General features: G+C 47.0%; 1 protein-coding gene across 3 annotated transcripts in view; it reads left to right on the top strand.

Annotated features, from left to right (window-relative positions):
- kdm4b (lysine (K)-specific demethylase 4B) overlaps positions 1–20,327 on the top strand; it is a 55,081-nt gene extending 34,754 nt beyond the window's left edge. For 2 of the 3 annotated variants that reach the window (XM_072699709.1, XM_072699710.1), the window contains exons 10-22: positions 1,576–1,805; positions 1,903–2,228; positions 3,442–3,571; positions 4,893–5,068; positions 5,509–5,704; positions 7,446–7,522; positions 8,123–8,178; positions 8,309–8,417; positions 14,527–14,712; positions 15,861–16,028; positions 16,146–16,265; positions 18,371–18,463; positions 18,580–20,327. In XM_072699709.1, coding sequence (XP_072555810.1) covers positions 1,576–1,805; positions 1,903–2,228; positions 3,442–3,571; positions 4,893–5,068; positions 5,509–5,704; positions 7,446–7,522; positions 8,123–8,178; positions 8,309–8,417; positions 14,527–14,712; positions 15,861–16,028; positions 16,146–16,265; positions 18,371–18,463; positions 18,580–18,969 — 2,257 coding nt within the window. In that variant the 3' untranslated portion in view covers positions 18,970–20,327. Of the gene's footprint in view, positions 1–1,575; positions 1,806–1,902; positions 2,229–3,441; positions 3,572–4,892; positions 5,069–5,508; positions 5,705–7,445; positions 7,523–8,122; positions 8,179–8,308; positions 8,418–11,082; positions 11,339–14,526; positions 14,713–15,860; positions 16,029–16,145; positions 16,266–18,370; positions 18,464–18,579 lie in introns of those variants that run through there. The other variant, XM_072699711.1, reaches the window with a different exon arrangement.
- Positions 20,328–20,746: the final 419 nt, after the last annotated feature.

Here is a 20,746-nt window from a genome sequence, read left to right as displayed (position 1 = left end):
TCTATTAAAATCCAGCTCGATGCCAACCGAAGACAAACTGGGAACATATCACTAAAACTTAATTAGGTTTTCTATGGTTTTTAGGCGGGATAATTTATCAGCAGGATGAGCCAAAGGTACTAGCCCCAAATTAATTAGAGTCGGGCTGTATCTGTCAGAGAGCCGCCCGCATAGCTATTTCAAGGAGGAAACGTTTGCTCAGGACCCGAGTCTGAGAGCTCCAGCATGCTGTTCTGTATTAATTCGATTCTTTCTTTTTATGACACCCTCCCCTGCACGTGTTCCCACCCTCCCCTGATTACGCGTTCCGCTAATTTGCATAAGTGAAGATAAAGAGCGGATGAGTCAATATTTTCAGTTCCGAACGCCGTCCTCTGGCTCACGCGAATGTAACTTTGGGAACGGCGCGGATGAAATGTGCCCGGCGTGAACGCTGTGTTCTTGGACTTCGGAGATCTCTCTGTTGCTTAATTTATTTTTTTTGGCTGTGAGTGTTTCTGAGGAATGTTCTGGGAAGGCGGGTGGTGGTGTCAGAGGGCGATGCTTGGGATGGGAGGTGGGAGCGGGGCAGAGGACCAGAAGCCCACTGTCCCTGAATCTTGCTTTGGCCTTTGTGTGTAACGGGAATGCGCCCATGCTACTGAATACTGCACACAGCCCTATCCACTGCTCCCAACACGCAGCATAAATATGACTCCTGTATCATTTAGAGGTCACTGTTAGGTTAAAGAGCTTTGCTGTTCTAGGACTGCGTGCTTCATGCATGTATTTAATATGTAATGTTGTGTGGAACTCGTGTACCCATGTTTCACAGTGAAACAGCAGATTATATAAAGCTATAGGGTCACATAAACATGGCTATAAATATTTATCAAGAGGCATAACACATTATAGTTTATACCTTTATAATGCAGTACAAAGCATCCATAATGCTTATACCAACCATTATAATGCATCATAAAGGTAGCTATGGTGTATTATAGATCACAGCTTCATAAGGCAGTCATAATGCATAATAAACGTGGCTAATGTGTTATGGCTTTTTATAAACATTTATAATGCTGTATGAATGCATTATTATTTGTTATGAATGTGTTCATAAATGGCTGAAACCATGGCCTTAAGTAAAGAGTTACCAGCTATAGTGTCAGTGACTGCAGAGAGGAACATGCAGCGGTTTGTCACATGGCGAGGTGCTTAGTGAGTGGCCTTCCTACCTCAGCTTATCGTAGAGGCAGTCAGCCGTGAGGATGGTGAAGCCTTCGCTTGGAGGGAATACATCTGGTGCACTGGATGGAGGCAGTCAGCCACAGCGAAGGACGTACCCTTGACTTAAAGACCAGAAACTCGGAGCGCTACGCAAACAAAATTAACTTGTGACCTCTTCATTTGCATGCAGAGAATGAACGTAGAAATAGCAAACTGCTGGTTCATGTCCACTTCTGAAACTCTGGGACCCAAGACTTTGTGTATAAAACCGCGTCGAAGGTGTCGGGCGAGAGGGCGAGAGGGCGTGAGCCTGTGCGATCACGATCACGTCGGCCCCGTAGCAAGTCACACCTCCTCTCGGGGCAGGGCTCTGCAAAAGAAGAAGCACCTCCGGAGGCTGAGACCAGAGGAGCTGAAGGTGCTGATGGAGGCGGGCGTTGAGCTGGACCTGCCGGAGTATCAGCGACAGGTGGAAGAGAAGGAGGTGGAGAGGCGGAAGGAGAGGGAGGAGAAGATGGCGCGAGAGGCCCTGAGGACGCTGGAGGCCCTCGAGAGGGAGGAGCAGAGGCAGGCGTTGGCCATGGCTGCAGGAGAAGGTAGAATCACAGAGGATGGAAGTGGTCAGTGATTCTGTTTTTCTCCCCATTTGTGTTTGGTATCCCTGATCTTAACTCTGTGGTCTTCTGTTCCCAGGTCAGGACGTTGAGACGGACCCGCAGCAGCTGGCATCAACTGGTGAGAAGAAGAAGAGGAAGAAGAAGAAGAAGAAGAAGCTGGTGGATGGAGGCGAAGATTCAAGCAAGACGCTGGTGGTGTCAATGGCTGCAGGAGGGCATGAGGATCTCATCATCCCCACTCTGTTCGTCACCACTAAGGCCAAGATGGATCCGGCGCCCAAGGGGAACCTGTCCTTCCAGGAGGCCTTCGAACAGTTCGCCACCTGCAGGATGAGTGAGGGTCCGAGTGCCCAGGGCAGTGACACCGAGGTGCCAGCAGAGGGAAAGGCTGAGAAGAGTAAGGTAAAAGCTTCATAGACCTTCTGCAGGATGACGTCAGGTACCTGTACAGTATATGCTCTGAACAAACCTGAAAGTTAAGGCAGGCAGCCTTTGGCTGTGCTGATCCATGGCTCCTCTGTCATTAGCGTGTTCTGTCTACATCTTGCCATGTTACCTGGATGTACACAATACCTTTATCAGAATGAGGCACAGCTCTATGAAACGATGTGGTGTTTAGTCTCTTACCTTTAACCTATTCCAGCCCTCCAGGTTCAATTCAGGACAAATAACTTTCTTTGGAGCTGAAAAAAATATTGAATAGGTTTATTTTCTACATTGTCCTGGTGGATCAAAGTAGAATCTGAGTAGTCGTTGAGTCCCGTGTTGAGTCCCGTGTTCCCTGAGCCCCATATTGAGTCCCATGTTCCCCGAGCCCCGTATTGAGCCCCGTTTTGAGTTCCGTGTTGAGTTCCGTGTTCCCAAAGCCCCATATTGAGTCCCCTGTTCCCCGAGCCCCATATTGAGCCCCGTATTCCCTGAGTTCCGTGTTGAGCCCCGTATTGAGTCCCATGTTCCCTGAGATCCGTGTTGAGCCCCGTGTTCCCCGAGCCCCGTATTGAGTCCCATGTTCCCCCGAGCCCTGTGTTGAGTCCCGTGTTGAGTCCCCTGTTCCCCGAGCCCCATATTGAGCCCCATGTTCCCTGAGCCCTGTATTGAGCCCCGTATTCCCTGAGTTCCGTGTTGAGCCCCGTATTGAGTCCCGTGTTCCCTGAGTTCCGTGTTGAGCCCCGTATTGAGCCCCGTGTTCCCTGAGTTCCGTGTTAATCCCCGTATTGAGTCCCGTGTTCCCTGAGATCCGTGTTGAGCTCCATATTGAGTTCCGTGTTCCCCGAGCCCCGTATTGAGCCCCTTATTGAGTCCCATGTTCCCCGAGTCCCGTGTTGAGTCCCGTGTTCCCCAAGCCCCGTATTGAGTCCCGGATTGAGTCCCATGTTCCCTGAGATCCGTGTTGAGCTCCGTGTTCCCCGAGCTCCGTATTGAGTCCCATGTTCCCCGAGCCCCGTGTTGAGTCCCATGTTCCCCGAGCCCCGTGTTGAGTCCCGTGTTGAGTCCCGTGTTGAGTCCCGTGTTGAGTCCCGTGTTCCCTGAGCCCCGAATTGAGCCCCGTGTTCCCTGTGTTGACTTTTGCTGTGTTTTCCGGTTAGTGACCGTGTGCCGATGTCACTCTTTATAGCCGATTGCCTCATCCTACACGAAGATGAAGATGGGAATGGAGGTGAAGAAGAGTCGTAGGCACCCCTTTGGGAAGCCTCCCATGCGCTCTCCTCTGTCCATCGTCAAGCAGGAGCCCTCCAGCGACGAAGGTAGACCAGCTGCTATTAATGTTCTGTTAGCGCCTTGCTGTGTCTTTTATATGTAACATTTTAATACAATATAAAATTATTATAGTGGCTCATATGGGCCCGTATGGTGGCCTGACACATTCAGAGCTGCCCATGGTCTGTGAGAGTGTGGGTGTAGGGCTGTAGGCACGGCCTGCGATCAACTGACGTCCTGTGCAGGATGGGGGGGTAGGGGGTGAATGGATGTAATGGCTCGTATGTGTGTTTGAATACATGTGCACCCGCATCATATATACATTTTATGGACCAAAGTATTGTGGCTACTGTCCATTACACCCACAGGAAATTCTATAAAATCCCATTTGCATCAACATGGAGCTGCCCCCCCCCCCATTTGCAGATATAACAGCTTCCACTCTTCTGGAAAGGTTTTACACCCGATTTAGGAGTGTGTCTGTGGGAATTGTTGACCATTCATCCAGAAGAACATTTGTGAGGTCAGGCATTGATGTTGGACCTGAAGGCCTGGCTCACAATCTCCATTCTAGTTCATCCCAAAGGTTCGGTGGGGTTGAGGTCAGGGCTCTGCGGGGGGCCAGTCAAGTTCTTTCACACCAAATTCACCCAACCATGTCTTTATGGACCTTGCTTTTCCATATCGATGCTTTTGGATTTAGAATGGGATGTCATAAAAGTTCCTGTGGGTGTAATGGCCTGGTGTCCCAGTTCTTTTGTCCATATAGTATATGTGCACCCCAATGGCAAGGCAAAGTAAAGCAGCGATAAGTACCTCAGTGCTTACAGTGGTTATGTGTTCCTTCATAATTCATCAGTTTTTAAGCATTTTTTTTTTTTGTAAAACCAGTCCCACAAACGGTTCCACGAAGGAATACTGTTGCTTGGTTGTCTTATACCCATAATCCTGCCTGGCAGTGCTGAGCCTTGTTTAAATTTTTAAACAGGTACATATGTGCCTTGGCTCCTCTGTCACACTCCTTTCTTCTGCTCTTCTTCTCTCTCTCTGATCCCTCTTTTCTATGGATGATTTACTGCAGCTGACACTTATTGATCTGAGGGATTATGACTCCAATTACCTGCTTACAGTGTCTCTTCTGGCTGGTATCAGCAAACGATTGTCAGGCCTGTGCCTCCTTGGGGGGGGGTCAGTGGATGGAGGGAATCATTAGACAGTGTGGATGACAAACTGTGGAATGTCTTTGTGACCCCTCAGCACCCCAGCTGTTACCACACGGCTCGTGCGGGATTTTTTTGTTGTGTGACTGCGATGGTTTGTTTATCTGTCCAGTCCTTACTCTTGCCCCTCTGCTCTGCTGCCCCTCAGAGCTGCATTCACCCCTGCCAGTAGAGGGCGACACTGGTCAAGAGATGAAGAAGGGCCTGTGGCCCCTGTGGCAGAACCACTTGCCTGACTTTGTGGCGGAGCGTCGGTACAACGCGGCTGTGGCATCCCTGCACCCTTTCTGTGCCGTCTGCACGCTGTTTTCGCCCTACACACAAGTAAGGCGAGGAAAAGGAACACTCGCTCTTTCATGCAGACAAATATGTGCGTTTTGTCTACTCTGGTTATCTTAACTCTGATGATCTTAATAATGCCTGTTGGTTTATCCTGGTTTTTGTTACATCAGCGGAGGTGGAAAGTTCAGGTCCAGAGAGTAGAAATCCAGACCAAGATTTTATTTCAACCAACCAATTGAGCATAAAGGGTCACAGTCACTTCTTGGTCTGGATTTGTACTTTCTGGACAGTTGGTCTGCAGATTTTCATGTAACATCACGCCAAAGTCAAACGTGCAGCATGTTATTTCCTGAGAGGACTGACAAGAAGCTCCGTTATTTGATCTGGTTTTGTAGCGCTTCCAGCTGCCTTGCGTGTTCATTAGTGAAAGAAGTTGAGCCTGTATCATAGTGTATCCCCCCCCCCCCTTCTGCCTGTGACAGCCCCAGAAGGAGCCTGCCCCCCCGGCCGGGGGCCCCACCAGCCCTGCTGTCAGCTGCACCCGTCCGCTCATCCCCGAGATGTGCTTCAGCTCGGGGGCCGATAACACGGAACTGCTGCCATCCAACTGCGACGTCGGGGAGGACGGCAGCAGCATGCTACTCTCCTGCTCCACCTGCAGCCTGCGGGTGCATACCAGTATGTCCTGCATGCGGCACTGGGGCACCTTCGCCTCGCATTATTTTTGACGCTGGGCTGCTATAGGAATCACACAAAAAAAGTTAAGTTACAGAAAAATCTGCTTCCCTATTGGCCGATGGCCTCTATCGTCATGGAGACAGCCTCCTGCGATGACTGCCATGAATCGCATCACTGCAGGTCCGGAGGTTCAGGTGTCGCATTCCTCCCTCAACGATACTGTTGCATAAATGAGTGAAAACATAGCTAGAAATACCTCAACTGTGCCTTTCTGTGGCTCTCAGCGTCTTCCGAGTCGAGGTAGGCCGCATCCAGTGCAGAGTTCACTGCGCTAACTGGACATCCTACTTTTTTTTACCCACATCACAAACTGCGGCTGCATTTGATCTCCTTTCCTTACCGCACCTGAGTAGCGCTGCTCCCTCTTCAGTTTCTCCCGGTTCGTTTCATTGTTCACCGAAATGAGCGGAGCAGAGAAACGCAGAGCCAGCCAGTTTGCCGCCCTATTCCCTCGCTGAGTTCTAGGGCCCCGAATCCTTTCTGACACAGCGAGGCCTGTAATGGATGTCTGGGGCGCCGGGCATGTGTTAATGAATAGCAGAGGCCGGGAAGCTTCCTTCCAATTTGCCGCACTTCCTGTTTGTTATTTATTTCCTCGTTGTGCGGTGTGTCAGCCGGCCCCGAACGCGGCTCACTGTGTCGAATGGCTCGTTAGTGTCGGGTGTGAGAGCTCAGGGACCGTCCACCACTGCATGCTCTCTTCGGCTCCACTGCAGCTGCATGCTTGGAGGAACTGGCAGCCACTGGGTTTTGTATTTCTGATTCGTGGGCTCATTTATTATATCGTTGTAATTGTATACATATAACCGTGTATTTTTGGTCGAAGGGCATCGCATAAACACAGGCCAAGCAGCCTGGAAAGGTGGAGGACTGACAGTGTAACACATTCTGGTGACGAGACTCCTGTCTGGTGTAGCTGTAGGGCTCCCAGTGTGAACAGAAAGGCTGTAATCTGGCTTTGTTTGAGGCTCCCCCCTCCCCCCTGGGGCTGCAATTAAGCTGAGATGTAGACAGTGGCGTTGCATCAGTAACCTGCTCAACTTCCGGCTGGTGTAAACTCTGAGGAATATGACAAACTATGATGATCCTCCTCATAGGTCTACTGTCAGAAATGCAGGTCAGGTAAGAAAATACCATGTGTGCAAAGCCAGTGTAGTGACATCGTGTCTGATGGCGAAGAATGTCGACATATAGGTAGAGTGTCATTGTAGTGCCCCATGTCTTTCTGTGTGCAGCAGCTAGTATGTATGCATATGCTATATGAGTCTCTGTTATGCTACATAATGTTTATTTTCAGCATAGTAATATTTTTTCTACTTCGGCTTAAGTATCAGAGAAGCTCATCAAGCTGGTGGAGATGTAATTTTAAAATGTTGCAAAGTGCAGTATTAAAATTGAAATTAGAAACGTGTATTTTGGAATTTTTTCCTCATCGTATATTTTAGCATAATTTGGAAAAAATCGGGGGGAGAAGGTCTGGCTGGTTTCTGTGGGCCTAAAGCCCCCTCTGCCAGGAGGCCTCGTTTGTTTGTGTAGCAGGTGGTAACGGCTTATAAAGGGGTTTTCTTCTGCATGTCAGTCCTCAGAAGTCCCCCTGGATTCCATTTAGATGTGGTGTGATGTTCTGCAGATGCATTTGGTAAGAATGAGAGTGTGACCCGTGAGCTGCTCCTTTTTCCAGGCTGTTACGGGGTCCGGACCGACAAGGCGGAAGCAGACTGGACGTGTTCCCGGTGCGCAGCCGGAGCCTGGGGAGTGGTGAGTTCACTCTCAGACCCATTGGCCGGCGGCAAGATCGCTGGCATCACTTTTTGTAAAGACTGTGAAGATGTTGCCCACCCTTGCTTGAATGAAAAAAAAATAATAAATCCTTATTTTCTATAACAACATTTTTTTTATAAAACATTGGCATTGTTTAAACGGCAAAGCATTGCACAGCAGCTGCGGAGCATTGACCCAGCAACACCCAAGGCTGTTTATATGTCTGTCTCCAGTTATTACGAGCTCATTGTTCTGTTCTTATGGTGTAACTGCTTCCCACAGCTGTAGTGGTATTTAGCCTGAATGCTAAGTGCAGTTACCAATTAGCTACCTTTAGTATAATAATAACATTAATCTAAATGCCATAATACATTAAATGGATTTAATGTGAATAATACTGCACCATTTGGGCATCTTTACTCAGTAAATCATCGACGTGTTTATAGTCTTCGATTTTTCCGTTGAAGTGGTGCTTCACAGAGCCGTAAGCGTTAACCTTCTGCCGGGACTGGGATACCCGTCTGGGAGTGATGGTGAATGCTGGTTGCCGTGGCGATGTTGGGCGCTCTCCCCAGCCAGTGTCTTGTGCTCTTTCAGGATTGCTGCCTGTGCAGTCTGCGCGGGGGGGCCCTCAAGATGACTACGGATGGCAGGTCAGTACATGTGAAGCCGGCGGCTTCTTCATTATCGCCTGACGGTCCGAGTTCAGCACGCCGTGGAAAGCGGCTTTTGGGCTAGGTGCCGTTGCTAAATGCGGCCAACCCCCCCCCCCCCCCCCCACAGGTGGGTGCACGTGATCTGCGCTGTCGCCATGCCGGAGGCGCGCTTCGTCTGCGCCGTCGACAGGGAGCCCGTGGACGTCAGCGCCGTCCCAGAGACTCGGAGGAACCTGGTGAGACCTTGGGATGTGGGGTCCTAAACCCGGGGCGGGGGGGGGGGGGGTATGGCAGGCCTGCAGGGCTGGGGGGGCCACGTGCCTCAGCAGCCTGTCTGATTGACTCAGGCTGCTCCTGAGATGGAGGGGGGCGGCAGCCCCCCTGTCCCCCGTCAGTCCTCGGCTCATGGCCCTTTGACACAGTATCTGTCATTGACCAGGCTTTTCAGCAAGGATTATCTGCCTCATTTTGGTGTTTTCCAAATAAATTCTAACAAAAAGCTTTGATGGCCTCGGTCAACATTAAGTTTTTAATCCAGTTAGATATGTGAAACCCCCCCCCCCCATCGCCTTAGTTGAAATTGCAATTACTTGCCTCGACCACTATGTTCTACGGTGGCACTTTGCACTGTTGGATAAGCGGTTTCTTGGCACCTTATAGGCAGACAAAGTCATTGGTTATGTGTGCATCAGATACACTATATGAACAAAAGTATTGGGACACCAGGCCATTACACCTACAGGTGCTTTTATGACATCCCATTCTAAATCCATAGGCATCAAAATGGAGATTTTTGATGGGCTTGAGGTCAGGGTTCTGTGCAGGGCAGTCAAGTTCTTCCACACCAAACTTACCCAACCATGTTGGGTAAGTTTGGTGCTTTGTGCACTGGAGCGCAGTCATGCTGGAACTGGAAAGGGCCTTCCCCAAACTGTTCCCACAAAGTTAGAAGCATAGAATTGTCCAAATGTCTTGGTATGCTGAAGCATTAAGAGTTCCCTTCACTGGAACTAAGGGGCCTAGCCCAGCCGCATCCAGTGCCACGCCATCCGACGCTTGGCAGTTCGCTTGGTCATGTGAAGCTCGCATGCAGCTGCTCGGCCATGGAAGCCCATTCCATGAAGCTCCCGGCGCAGAGTTTGTGTGCTGGGGTTAATGCCAGAGGAAGTTTGGAACTCTGCAGTTATTGAGTCAACAGAGCTTTGGTGACTTTTATGCACTATGCCTGGAGGCCGCGTGTTGCTACTTTACATGGTCTGCCGCTTCATGGATGATTTTCTGTTGTTCCTAAATGCTTCCACTTTGTAATAATACCATTTACAATTGACCGTGGAATATCTGACAGGGAAGAAATTTCACAAACTGACTTATTGCAAAGGAGACATCCTACCATAGTACTACTCGTGAATTCACTGAGCTCTTCAGAACCACCCACTCTTTCACAAATGTTTGTAAACCTGACTGCATGGCTAGGTGCTTGATTTTATTCACCTGTGGCAATGGGTCTGAATGAAACTCTTGAATTCATTGATTATGGTATTTCATTGATTATGGGGTGTGTGCTAATGCTTTTGTCTATGTGCACGTGCTCCGCCTATGAGTAAAGGAAATTTTGTGTATGAAAATAGATGAAATTTATATTTTAAGAAATGTCACGAGTTTATATTGAACAGAAAAAAACCTTAATGGTTAGAATGAAAAACTCAATTAGTGACTTTCTCAGATAGGAGAAACTTTGACATTGACGGTGCCCCCTGATTTAAGTGAGTTGAGAGTTTTTCTGAGCGGCAGTTTGTGAGGTTAATGAACTGGTGAGCGTTGGTCCTGTACCTGATTTTCGGTGGCGTGAGTGGGCTGCTTTTAATTTGCTGTCTCCAGGGCGATAAAGTGAAATATTTATTGTGGTTTTAATGGCTGCGGTTGCCTGCCAGTGCTGCCGATCTTTGATTTTGGGGGGAGAGGACCTGCGAGTTAGTCTCTAGCCTGTGTGCTCAGGCAGGGCTACCTGAGGTGGAACCAGGCCCACGCTGGGTTACTCTGGTTTTTACTCATGCACCCATCCTCACAAACCCACAAAAACTCGGGGAGAATATGCAAACCCCACACAGAGCCAGGGGCAGGATTCAGGCCTCACGGCTAATCACTAAGCCTCTTTGTAAAGCACTGCTCCTTGTACATTTAGTTTAGCTCTGCACAGTCTGAACTGAGTTTCCGGATTTGACCCTGAAAACCTCACAGCCAGACATAGTGAAACCCTTTCAGAATTTTTCACCTTCAGTTTTAGTTGTAAAGTGAGAGGTACCTGCTCCGTAAAAGCACTGTTTCCCTTCATGTGTGGGGCTGACCCTCGTGCTGCCCCCCCTCCCCCCCCCCCGCCCCCTCCGCCAGCAGCGTCTCTGACCCTGGCTGACCTCCTCCGGCTCGTACTTCGAAAATGCAGAGGAAACAATTTAGTTTAATCGGAAATGCTTTCGGCTATTTATCTGCATTCGTGATTTTTTTTTTCACGACGAATTGTGAAACGAAATGATGTAAGATGTGGTCATTTTAGCATTCTTTAAAAGAAGAAAAAACAAACCAGATATTTCTGTGGCCGACAGGGAGTGCTTTTCCTGTGTCTGCAAAACGGGAAGCGAGTAAATGAATAAGGAGGAAACAAAGAAATAATGTAATAAATCTCTCCATGCTCCTGTTTTCCCTCAAACTATTCCCCCGTCCCCGATTCTCTGCTCTCAAATATAAAATCAGCCAATGCAGTCAGCAGTGAAATATTTCACTGCCGGGCCAATATTTAGTGCCATCGCACATTTTCATGCTTCTCCACAGGGGGCATAATGAAGTATTGACAATTTGATTAAAAAAAAAAAAAGAATTTAAATATTTTTTATTGATTCATTCCAGGCCACAGCTGGACGTGTGGAAAAGGGTTGCAGGAATGTGGGAGATGGACAGTGAGGGATAGAGAGAGAATTAAAGGTAAAGAGGAGGTGGGCAGTGCACACATCAAAGATGGAAACGATATATTGGAAACAAAAGACAGTGAAGAAAATGCAGCCTAAGGCTTGCAGATTATATTGGCATCTGGTCAGAAACCTGACCATGCAGTTAGTGCCTTGGTTTGACCACAATTCATTGTGTTTTTCCAAATATACTAAATGACAATAGATACCACCAATACGACATCTGAAGACGTGCATTTGCTTATTAATTAACCGTCCGTTCATTGCAGGATGAAAAGGCCATGGTTCTTCAGAACCTTATCATCAGATACTCTGCGAAGTACAGTACAGACGCTCCTCTACTTACGAACTTTCAACTTACAAACTTTCAGACATATGAACGAAGAGGAGCATAAGTCCAGAATGTGTTCTTTGGGCTCCCGTTTCCTGTCCGCAACATCATTTTTTTTTTTCTGTGCGCCAATTCCGGTTAGTGCGACTTCTGGCCGCTACTCCCGCCGCGCAGCAGCGTAGCGTGCGTACTCCCAGCATCCTAGTTCTTTGTATACCCTTAAAATGATGTTGAATAACGACTTACGAACATTTCAGGTTACGAACGGCCGTTCGGAACGTATCTCATTCGTAAGTAGAGGAGCATCTGTACTGGCATAGCCTCGTGGTAGTAGGGGCCGTTAAGACACATAGTGATAATGAACACTAATCGTGTTTCCATTAAAGTTGCACAAAAGTCTACACAATGAAATTGCAAATAGGGTTTTTTTCTCCATTAATGTCATGCAAATAATATTTGCTATTTATCATCCGGCGAGATTTAGATCCATGTCTCTTAATTAAACACAGTGTGTGTCTGCGCCTAAAATGTGTCCTGCTCTTCTTATGCTCATATTGACAACATGTGGAGGGTTATGGGATGTGAAGTGAGGTGAGACTGCTATGTGTGTCGCTCGTAATGTGCAGAATCTGACTGTTCTCATCCTGAATCACCGCGTTCACTCAGCTCAGAAGGCGATCACCATATGAGTTATTTTTGTATACCAATGAATGATGTCCCATCGGTAATGCAAATTCAGTTGTCATTGTTTTTAATATAGTATTCTGCACAGAAATACCATATGTAACTGTATTTAGTAATTTGCAAATTCTGTTCCTATTGCAGTTTTACAAATTATACTTTTTTTTTTTTTTTTAACCATAAAAACAACCTCAAGTTAACCTAAAGATTCTGTCACGATATTTCTTCTTGTTTGTGTCTTCTTCATGACTGGTTTTCCAGGTTTCATTTCTCAAGTGGGCTGGGCATTGTGGGGCTCTGTGAATTCGGGCACTGTTCCTGTGATCAGAAGGTCACTGGTACTTGGGTCGAGTGCCATAATGTCACCATAGGGCCCTTAAGCATGACCCTTAACCCCAGTTTATCTCTTTTGGATAAAAGAATCTGGTTGGTAGGTAGGTAGGTATTATGCTCAAAATCGGATGGAAACGACATTACAGATAGTTAGGGACTATCTATTGTCTGTTTAGTTGGGTAGCAAAGTATTGGTTTATGTCTTAGGTTGGGTAACTTACATGAAGACATTTATAGGATCAAGATATGAAAACATGCCTTGGGGAGTTAAGGTTACGATTTTCCCAAGCATAAAATTGTCTGCTCCTACCAATTGTTTGGGCTAGTGGCAAATGAGGAGTATGTTCTTGAGACTACTGGGGGTTCTTAAGCGTGTGTCTGTGTTTATAGGGCTTCAAAGGTTTTATTAGGAACAAGTGAAGCAGATCAGGTGGAGCCTTAAAATTGGGCAGCCTGAGTGATTTATGGAAGGCTGTGGCTGAAATGTCTCTTCCTCTTCTGGTGTTTTTTTTTCTGGGTATGATTTACTGCTTCATAGGTGAGCATTTTTGGATCAGTGTGATTATTGGACGTAGTGTTTTTTTATCGTACGTTTTCAAGTTGCAGTCTTCATTTTGTAGATGCGACATGTTTCTGTGGTCGTTGGCTTTGTGCCCCCCAGTTGCTAAGGGAAGGGGGAGTTACATCATTAAACTAATTGGTTTAAATGTATTTTTCAAATCATGGCATGCAGGGAGAATTGCATTATCAGCTGGGTTTGGGCAAGACCTGTTCAGTGCACAACAATGAAGTAAAAATACAAAATGGACATGCCTCTTCGCTTCCTGTATAAGATAAGATTTTAGATCAGGGTTCTTCAACTCTGGACCTCGATTCCAAATCTAGGCTGTGTTTTCAGTTCCCCCAGGTACTTGTTTAATAATGACTGATTCTGATTGGTCAGAGGCTTCACACCTGACTGACAGGTAAAGGAAGGCTGGAAAACCAGCAGTGCTCGGACCTCGAGGACCGTGAGTTGAATAACCCTGTTTTAGATGAACATGAATCCATGCCACATGAAAGATCTGGCTTTTGAATATCGTCAAAGAATGGTCATGACCGAGGCTAGGAAACTATGAAGCTGATGCTCGGAATGTTTCCATCCTGAATCACCGCGTTCACTCAGCTCAGAAGGCGATCACTATATGAGTTACTTTTGTAAACCAATGAATGATGTCCGATCGGTAATGCAAGAAGTGAAAATACTACCATGTACTTGTGCTGTGTTTGATTTTAGAAGAATGTTGTGCAGTATAAAAGGTTGCATATGTTGAAATCGTCCATCACCTGTTTGTAATGGGATTGATCGAAACTGGGAAAAGTTCTACCGGGATCTAAGAAGCGTTTAGATGTTAATTATCCAGCCCCTTGGAATACTGATGTCTCTATTAGCAGACAAAAAAGAGCATTCGGTATGTGAACACCAGCGAGTGCCGAGTAATTAGACTCATGCCTAATTGTGGTTTTAAGGTTGATTTCTAATTTATTGTCTTACTGCTGGATGTGGACAATATGAATGAGGGGATTAACTGTAGTGTTAAAGAGAATCTAGGGACTTCAGAAAAAAGGACCTTTTCCATCGTGCCGTGAATTTTTACATCCATTGTGTTGGAGCGATTCTAACAGTAGCGTAAGGTGTGGATACAGTAGGAGAAAATGATTTGGTGATATGGTTCGTGGTGAAATTTAGGGATGTGTTTTTGGAAAAATAGTAGGATCCCTTTTTCGATTGAGCCAAAACAACAAAACATTGCTTAATTTTGGGTTGTGAAAAGGAAATTGCAAACTGACATTTAAACGATTTCAGAGGAATGTGGGAATGGATTTTAATTTGTAAACAGCTAAGAAGTATGTTCTGCTTCATCCTGTGGACGTCAAGAGATAATCTACAGTTTGTCAGCAATATGAAAAAGATCACAAAAAAAAAAGGTTTTGACTGTGTACTGCAGAAACGGAGCGGCACTGATAATGGATTTCCTATTTTGTATTTGTGTGTTCTAGAAGTGTCTTTACTGCCACAAAACCACGAAGGGAACCCGTGGCGCTTGCGTCCAGTGCTCCTTTGAGAACTGTTCCACCTCCTTCCACGTGACTTGTGCACATATCGCCGGGGTGCTCATGAAGCCGGCTGATTGGCCATATGTGGTGTCCATCACCTGTCATAAGCATAAGCTGACCAGTCAGAAGGTAGGTGGGTGTGTTGTGACGACATAGTTTTGTATTTTAAGTACACAGAAAAATTTGAATGTTCTTCAGTATGTCTTTTTAACATAATTATTAACAAGTGAAGTCAACATTTGAGTCTCCCAGAGAATACCTGATACTGTAGAGGATACTCTAACTATGTTTTTTTGCAAAACTGTTCCTACCAACATCTGTTTTTGGGTCTGGTGATGCAAGCCAAAGTAAGACTTCTGATCAGTGTAGGAATATGAGTTGTTTTCCAATGGCAGTTGGCACTCAGTTTAAGATTCTAGGGAGTGCTGGTGATCATTACCTGCTGAGATGGGATTTAAGTAAAACAGCACTTCTCTGATCGCCAGTCTTCTTGTGGTCAGAAATGAAGGGCAAAGTTTTATCACGTTTTCACAGTCCATATGCCAGCCTGATCCAGTTCATTTATGGATTGGTCTGGAGATGCACTTCAGCAGCTGTTCAGACAAATTGGTGGGTGCATCTTTATGGCTGTATTCTAATTCAGGGGCCGCATCTTTCGAAGGATGCAGTCTTTGAAGGCGTAGCCTTTGTAGGTTGTTCTTTGAAGGTCGAACAAAAAGTGTCAATTGGGATGGGCTTGCTGTCACCAGCTGTTCCTGCCCTTACCTTTGGCGCTCCTGTCACCTGGCTGGGACACGCCCACTTTACCTCTGAGCAATGAATCTTGGGATATGTTGGATTACGAATTATCCAGTGGGTGGATCCTTTATGACTTGGCAAAAGTAAGATGCATTACTAGACCGCATTTGAAGGACCCTTCCAAATGGGACAGCGTTGTCACGCCGCTATGACATATTTGAAGGACCCTTCCAAATGGGACAGCGTTGTCACGCCGCTGTGACACATTTGAAGGGCCCTTCCAAATGGGACAGCCTTGTCATACTGCTGTGACACATTCGTCTTTGAATGCAGCTCTAGAAGGATGTAGTGCCTGAATTCATACGTAGCCAATAAGTGTAAGAGTCCTGCCCAAAGTCATACACTTTTAGCGGCATAGTTGTTGGAGTTGCGTGTAGCTACCGAGTGACTGTGTCTCCACCCTGATATATAGATAAATGAGTTACATTACTTGCTAATTGAGAATTGTGTTTTTATTTTTCTTCTTTCTTGTCACCTAGTCACGAACACGATCCCGGGAGCTATCCTTGGGCCAAGAGGTGATTGGGCGGCACAGTAACGGCAGGTACTACCCCTGCACCATTATCGGCCGGGCCGAACAGACGTTCTATGAGGTCAACTATGACGATGGCTCCTACTCCAATAACCTCTACCCTGAGAATGTCGCTGTGAGTATCACTCATACCTGTATACCGTGTCTTTCTTGTTTGTCATGGCTGTGTCAGTAGACACGGGAGTCTGGTTCAGCTTTGGCCTAATCACAATCCGTCTAACCATCTTTACAGAGCCAAGACTGTCTCCATGATGGAGCCCCTGAGATCGGAGAACTCATCCTGGTCTACTCTATAGATGGTAGTGTTTTGAATGCCTCCTTTGTGAGGGAGCATATCCACAAGTTCTATCAGGTGAGGCTAGGACCTGTCCTCCCTCTAGTTCTTCATGTCCTCACTATCTCGTCCTGCTCAACAAAATCCTTCATGTTGCCGGAGGTTATCAGCTTGGGGTTCAGCTCCGAATTGGTGGGAAGTGGCTTTGGCCTGAAAATGATGGACTGGATTTGACCTGATCAATCGACAATCCTCAATTGGGTCTTAGCTGTAGTGCAGTTCTACAGGTCTGAAACCTGTCAGTCATTGGCCTCGTACTTATCCAAGGTAGCAGTGTATTCCAGGGACTTCTGATGGGGTTTGTTATGCATATTTTAAGGTGGTTGCTGCGCCTGTAGCTAAGAGTGTAGCATTTAAGACAGTGTAACATAGATGCGTTTACCTGCTATAAATGTTCAAGGGGCTGGAGGGTCTCATGATTGTAGCATGGGGATGTCCCAGCACAGCCATGCTGATGGACACTGCAAGTCCTCCTCTTCTCAGTGGTCTGCAGCGATGTTTCAACATCGCAGCTGCTCCGCAGACCCTGTTTTAATCATTTTTTTCTTAAAGTTGTTTTGGTTTGTTGCTTTGGGTGGCATGACGGCTCAGTGATGAACACTGATGCTTCGTACCTGCAGGGTTGGGAGTTCGAACCCCACCTCTGCTGTGTGTGTGTTGGGTTTTTTTTTTGCATGGTTTCCCCATGCTATGTGGATTTCTTTCGGTTTTCTCCTGCATCTGCACCTCTTATTGCTGTGTCTGTCTGTCTGCACCTCTTATTGTTATGTCTGTCTGTCTGCACCTCTTATTGCTGTGCCTGTCTGTCTGCACCTCTTATTGCTGCGTCTGTCTGTCTGCGCCTCTTATTGCTGCGTCTGTCTGTCTGCACCTCTTATTGCTGTGTCTGTCTGTCTGCACCTCTTATTGCTGCGTCTGTCTGTCTGCACCTCTTATTGCTGTGCCTGTCTGTCTGCACCTCTTATTGCTGCATCTGTCTGTCTGCACCTCTTATTGCTGTGCCTGTCTGTCTGCACCTCTTATTGCTGCGTCTGTCTGTCTGCACCTCTTATTGCTGTGCCTGTCTGTCTGCACCTCTTATTGCTGCATCTGTCTGTCTGCACCTCTTATTGCTGTGCCTGTCTGTCTGCACCTCTTATTGCTGCGTCTGTCTGTCTGCACCTCTTATTGCTGTGTCTGTCTGTCTGCACCTCTTATTGCTGTGCCTGTCTGTCTGCACCTCTTATTGCTGCGTCTGTCTGTCTGCGCCTCTTATTGCTGCGTCTGTCTGTCTGCACCTCTTATTGCTGCGTCTGTCTGTCTGCACCTCTTATTGCTGCGCCTGTCTGTCTGCACCTCTTATTGCTGCGTCTGTCTGTCTGCACCTCTTATTGCTGCATCTGTCTGTCTGCACCTCTTATTGCTGCGTCTGTCTGTCTGCACCTCTTATTGCTGCGTCTGTCTGTCTGCACCTCTTATTGCTGCGTCTGTCTGTCTGCACCTCTTATTGCTGCGTCTGTCTGTCTGCACCTCTTATTGCTATGTCTGTCTGGTCTGTCTGCACCTCTTATTGCTATGTCTGTCTGGTCTGTCTGCACCTCTTATTGCTATGTCTGTCTGGTCTGTCTGCACCTCTTATTGCTGCGTCTGTCTGTCTGCGCCTCTTATTGCTGCGTCTGTCTGTCTGCGCCTCTTATTGCTGCGTCTGTCTGTCTGCGCCTCTTATTGCTGCGTCTGTCTGTCTGCGCCTCTTATTGCTGCGTCTGTCTGTCACTTGTATTCCTGGCTCTCTCAGGTACTTGTTTGTTGTTTTAGGCAATTTTGTAGCTCCTTTTTGCTGATCTTTTGTGATTTTGCTTTTCCGCATAAAGCATCTGCACGGTAGAAGAATCTGAGACAGCAGAATTGCAAATTGCACCTTAGCTGCATTTCGGCCTCATGGCGTACCCCGGTTGGCCCTGGGCCCTTGGTGTTGGCACGCCTTCCTTCGGCAGCTGGTTTTGTCCACTGATACTTTAATTGAGCTGGATATTTTATTGAATTAATTCAGCGGTAGAGCAGCAGGTCTCTCTCCCCGCAGCCCTAAAGCCAGCACACTGCTGTTCCAACACTTTGTGTCTGTCTCACTCCCCTCCCCCCCCCAGGTGGAGTTTCACGACCACACACAGATGACCCTGAAGCGCGCCGACCTGCACAGCATGGAGCAGGAGCTGCCCAAGAGGGTGAAGGCTCGCATGGTGAGCCCTGGGGGAGGGCCTGAGCTGAGACTGCCCCCCCGGGGACGTCAGCCAGCGCGCCGCGTGGAGGTTTAACGTCGTCGGTGTTTCACCATTTTCCCCTTGTCCTCTTGCAGTCCTTGGGTGATGCCGTCCAGCAGCCACCTGCCATCTGGGAGGGTGAGGCCCAGTCAGCCAAGCGGCCCCGTCTGCCCGCCCCCCCACTGGCTCCGGCCACCCCCCTGCACCCCTTGGACTCCGCTGCCCCACACACCTCCTTGGAGTCCAGCTTAGCCCTGGCCGTCGCCCCCAGCACTCTGGACTCCCCAGTTTTCACTACAGCCCCCTCTCTTGCCCTGCCTCCCACCCCCGCTCCCGTTTTCGGCAGTTTCCCTGACCCCACCCTGACTAGCTCCTCCCCCTGCCCCCCCTGGCCTTTTTCTGCTGCGGCCAGCTATGCGTCCTTCATGCATTCCCACCCACAGGGGCACTATCCTCGGGATGACGACTCCAGCCCCATGCTCTAAATTTCGGAGCCTCAGAGCGCCCCCTGTCTGCAGGCCGGACGGCTTCCTGACGCCGAAGCAGACGGCTGTCGCCTGTCAGGAGGCACGTTTTATTCAATGTCTCTGTTGCTATTGGTCGTTCCTCGTCTGACACCCCCCAAAGTGATAAGCTGAGCCCTGCCTGCGTGTCCTTTTACGGAACTGCTTCCAGACTCCTCCCCTTTTCCACTTATGACATCACTAACAAATCGAGACGGACACATTTCGTTTGTGACCTGCTAGCATTAACTGTTTTATCATGGAAAAAAATGAAGAAAAACAAAGGAAAACAGTAAAAACAGAATTTATTAGTCCGTGTACAGTTTCAGTAATGTATTTTTTGCGTGAGCCTTTTTTAGGTGTATTTGGGGGGATTAAACAAATATGAAATATTCTTGGCTCAGTATAAATGAAATATTTGTACAAAGGAAAAGATTTTTTTGTGAAGCGATATTACGGATTGTGTAGAGACACTCTCGTGATGTGATACTGGCTGTATTATCCCCCGTTTAAAATGGGTATATACCGTTTTTTAAGTTCAGTTTCACTCCGACACCAGTGTAGGACATATGGGCTGAGACCGTTGTCATCCTGTAATGGAATGGGAGACATGAGCCTCTTTGGCAAGGTGCTATCATGACCTGTGCTCAGCTGTATGCAGTGATGTTTTTTTGTGTTCTTTGGTTTCAGTAGCATATTTATTTAATAGTAAAATACTGTATGATGAGAGATGACAGCACTTCATCCGCATCAGGGGTGGTTACACTCTGCCTGTTGGGCTCCAGTTTGGCTGCCGGTATCGTGTCTTTATTTATTTCGTTTTTGCCTAACTCTCGTCATCTTTGCGTTCTCCTTGATGGACTGGCTCACAGTTTGCCCTCTACCCCCCCCCCCCCCCCCCCCGAATGACCCCACACTTTATAAAACCGATTGCACTCAGCTGATATATAGCTGCAGTACTCGCCACGATTTCAATAGCATCGCCGACAGGCAGGGGGCGCTGATGTTAACGGTAGTTTTTGGCACTTGTTTTTCCATGTAACTATGACATTTTTGCTCTGTATTTACTCATTTCCTACGTTTCTTCTATTTTTTTTTTAAATCCCTGATTTCAGATTTTTTTTGTGCATTGATGTCTTTTTACTGTTACAGTGGGTGGGTCTGAATATCTAGTGGATTCAAAGATTTATTTTTTATTTTCTCTGGGGGTTCTTATCATTTTTCAATAACTTTTGTAACCATGAGAAAGCATTGAAAATGTAAAGCAGACTACTTATGTTTTTTTTTGTCAATGTTAGTGCTGAATACAGATCTAAATATTATTAAAAACCTAAGTGAGACCTCTGTGTTGTTTAGTTTTACATCCTAATCTCTCAAACATTTTGAAACTCTATTTGGAAATTGGTGTCTTTAGTTATTCTTGTAACTATTCATTAAGGAACCTGAAACTTGCATCTGGTTCTGAACAGGAAGGTCATGTAAAGTCATTTTGCTGCAGTGTGTGATATTGTTGCATACCAAGTTTTCTTGCGCAAGATTAATTTATCTTTCTGACATTAAAGGACTACGTTTTTATGTACGTGTTTGTGAGAGCACTGCAGACAAAACAGCTATAAAATTAATTCAAAAGGCAGTGCTTTATAAATGGGTAGCCACAGCTGAAAGTTTGCTCTGTAGTTCTGCTGTTATTCACGCATAAAGCACAGCCTCTTGTGACATTTAATTGGACATTAATGGGAGCCCTGACAAATTTGTCGCT

The sequence above is a fragment of the Paramormyrops kingsleyae genome, chromosome 15 (assembly GCF_048594095.1).
Source record: "Paramormyrops kingsleyae isolate MSU_618 chromosome 15, PKINGS_0.4, whole genome shotgun sequence".
Lineage (NCBI taxonomy): Eukaryota > Metazoa > Chordata > Actinopteri > Osteoglossiformes > Mormyridae > Paramormyrops > Paramormyrops kingsleyae.
Note: the sequence above shows the minus strand (reverse complement) of the source record. Positions and strands in the feature narration are given on the sequence as shown.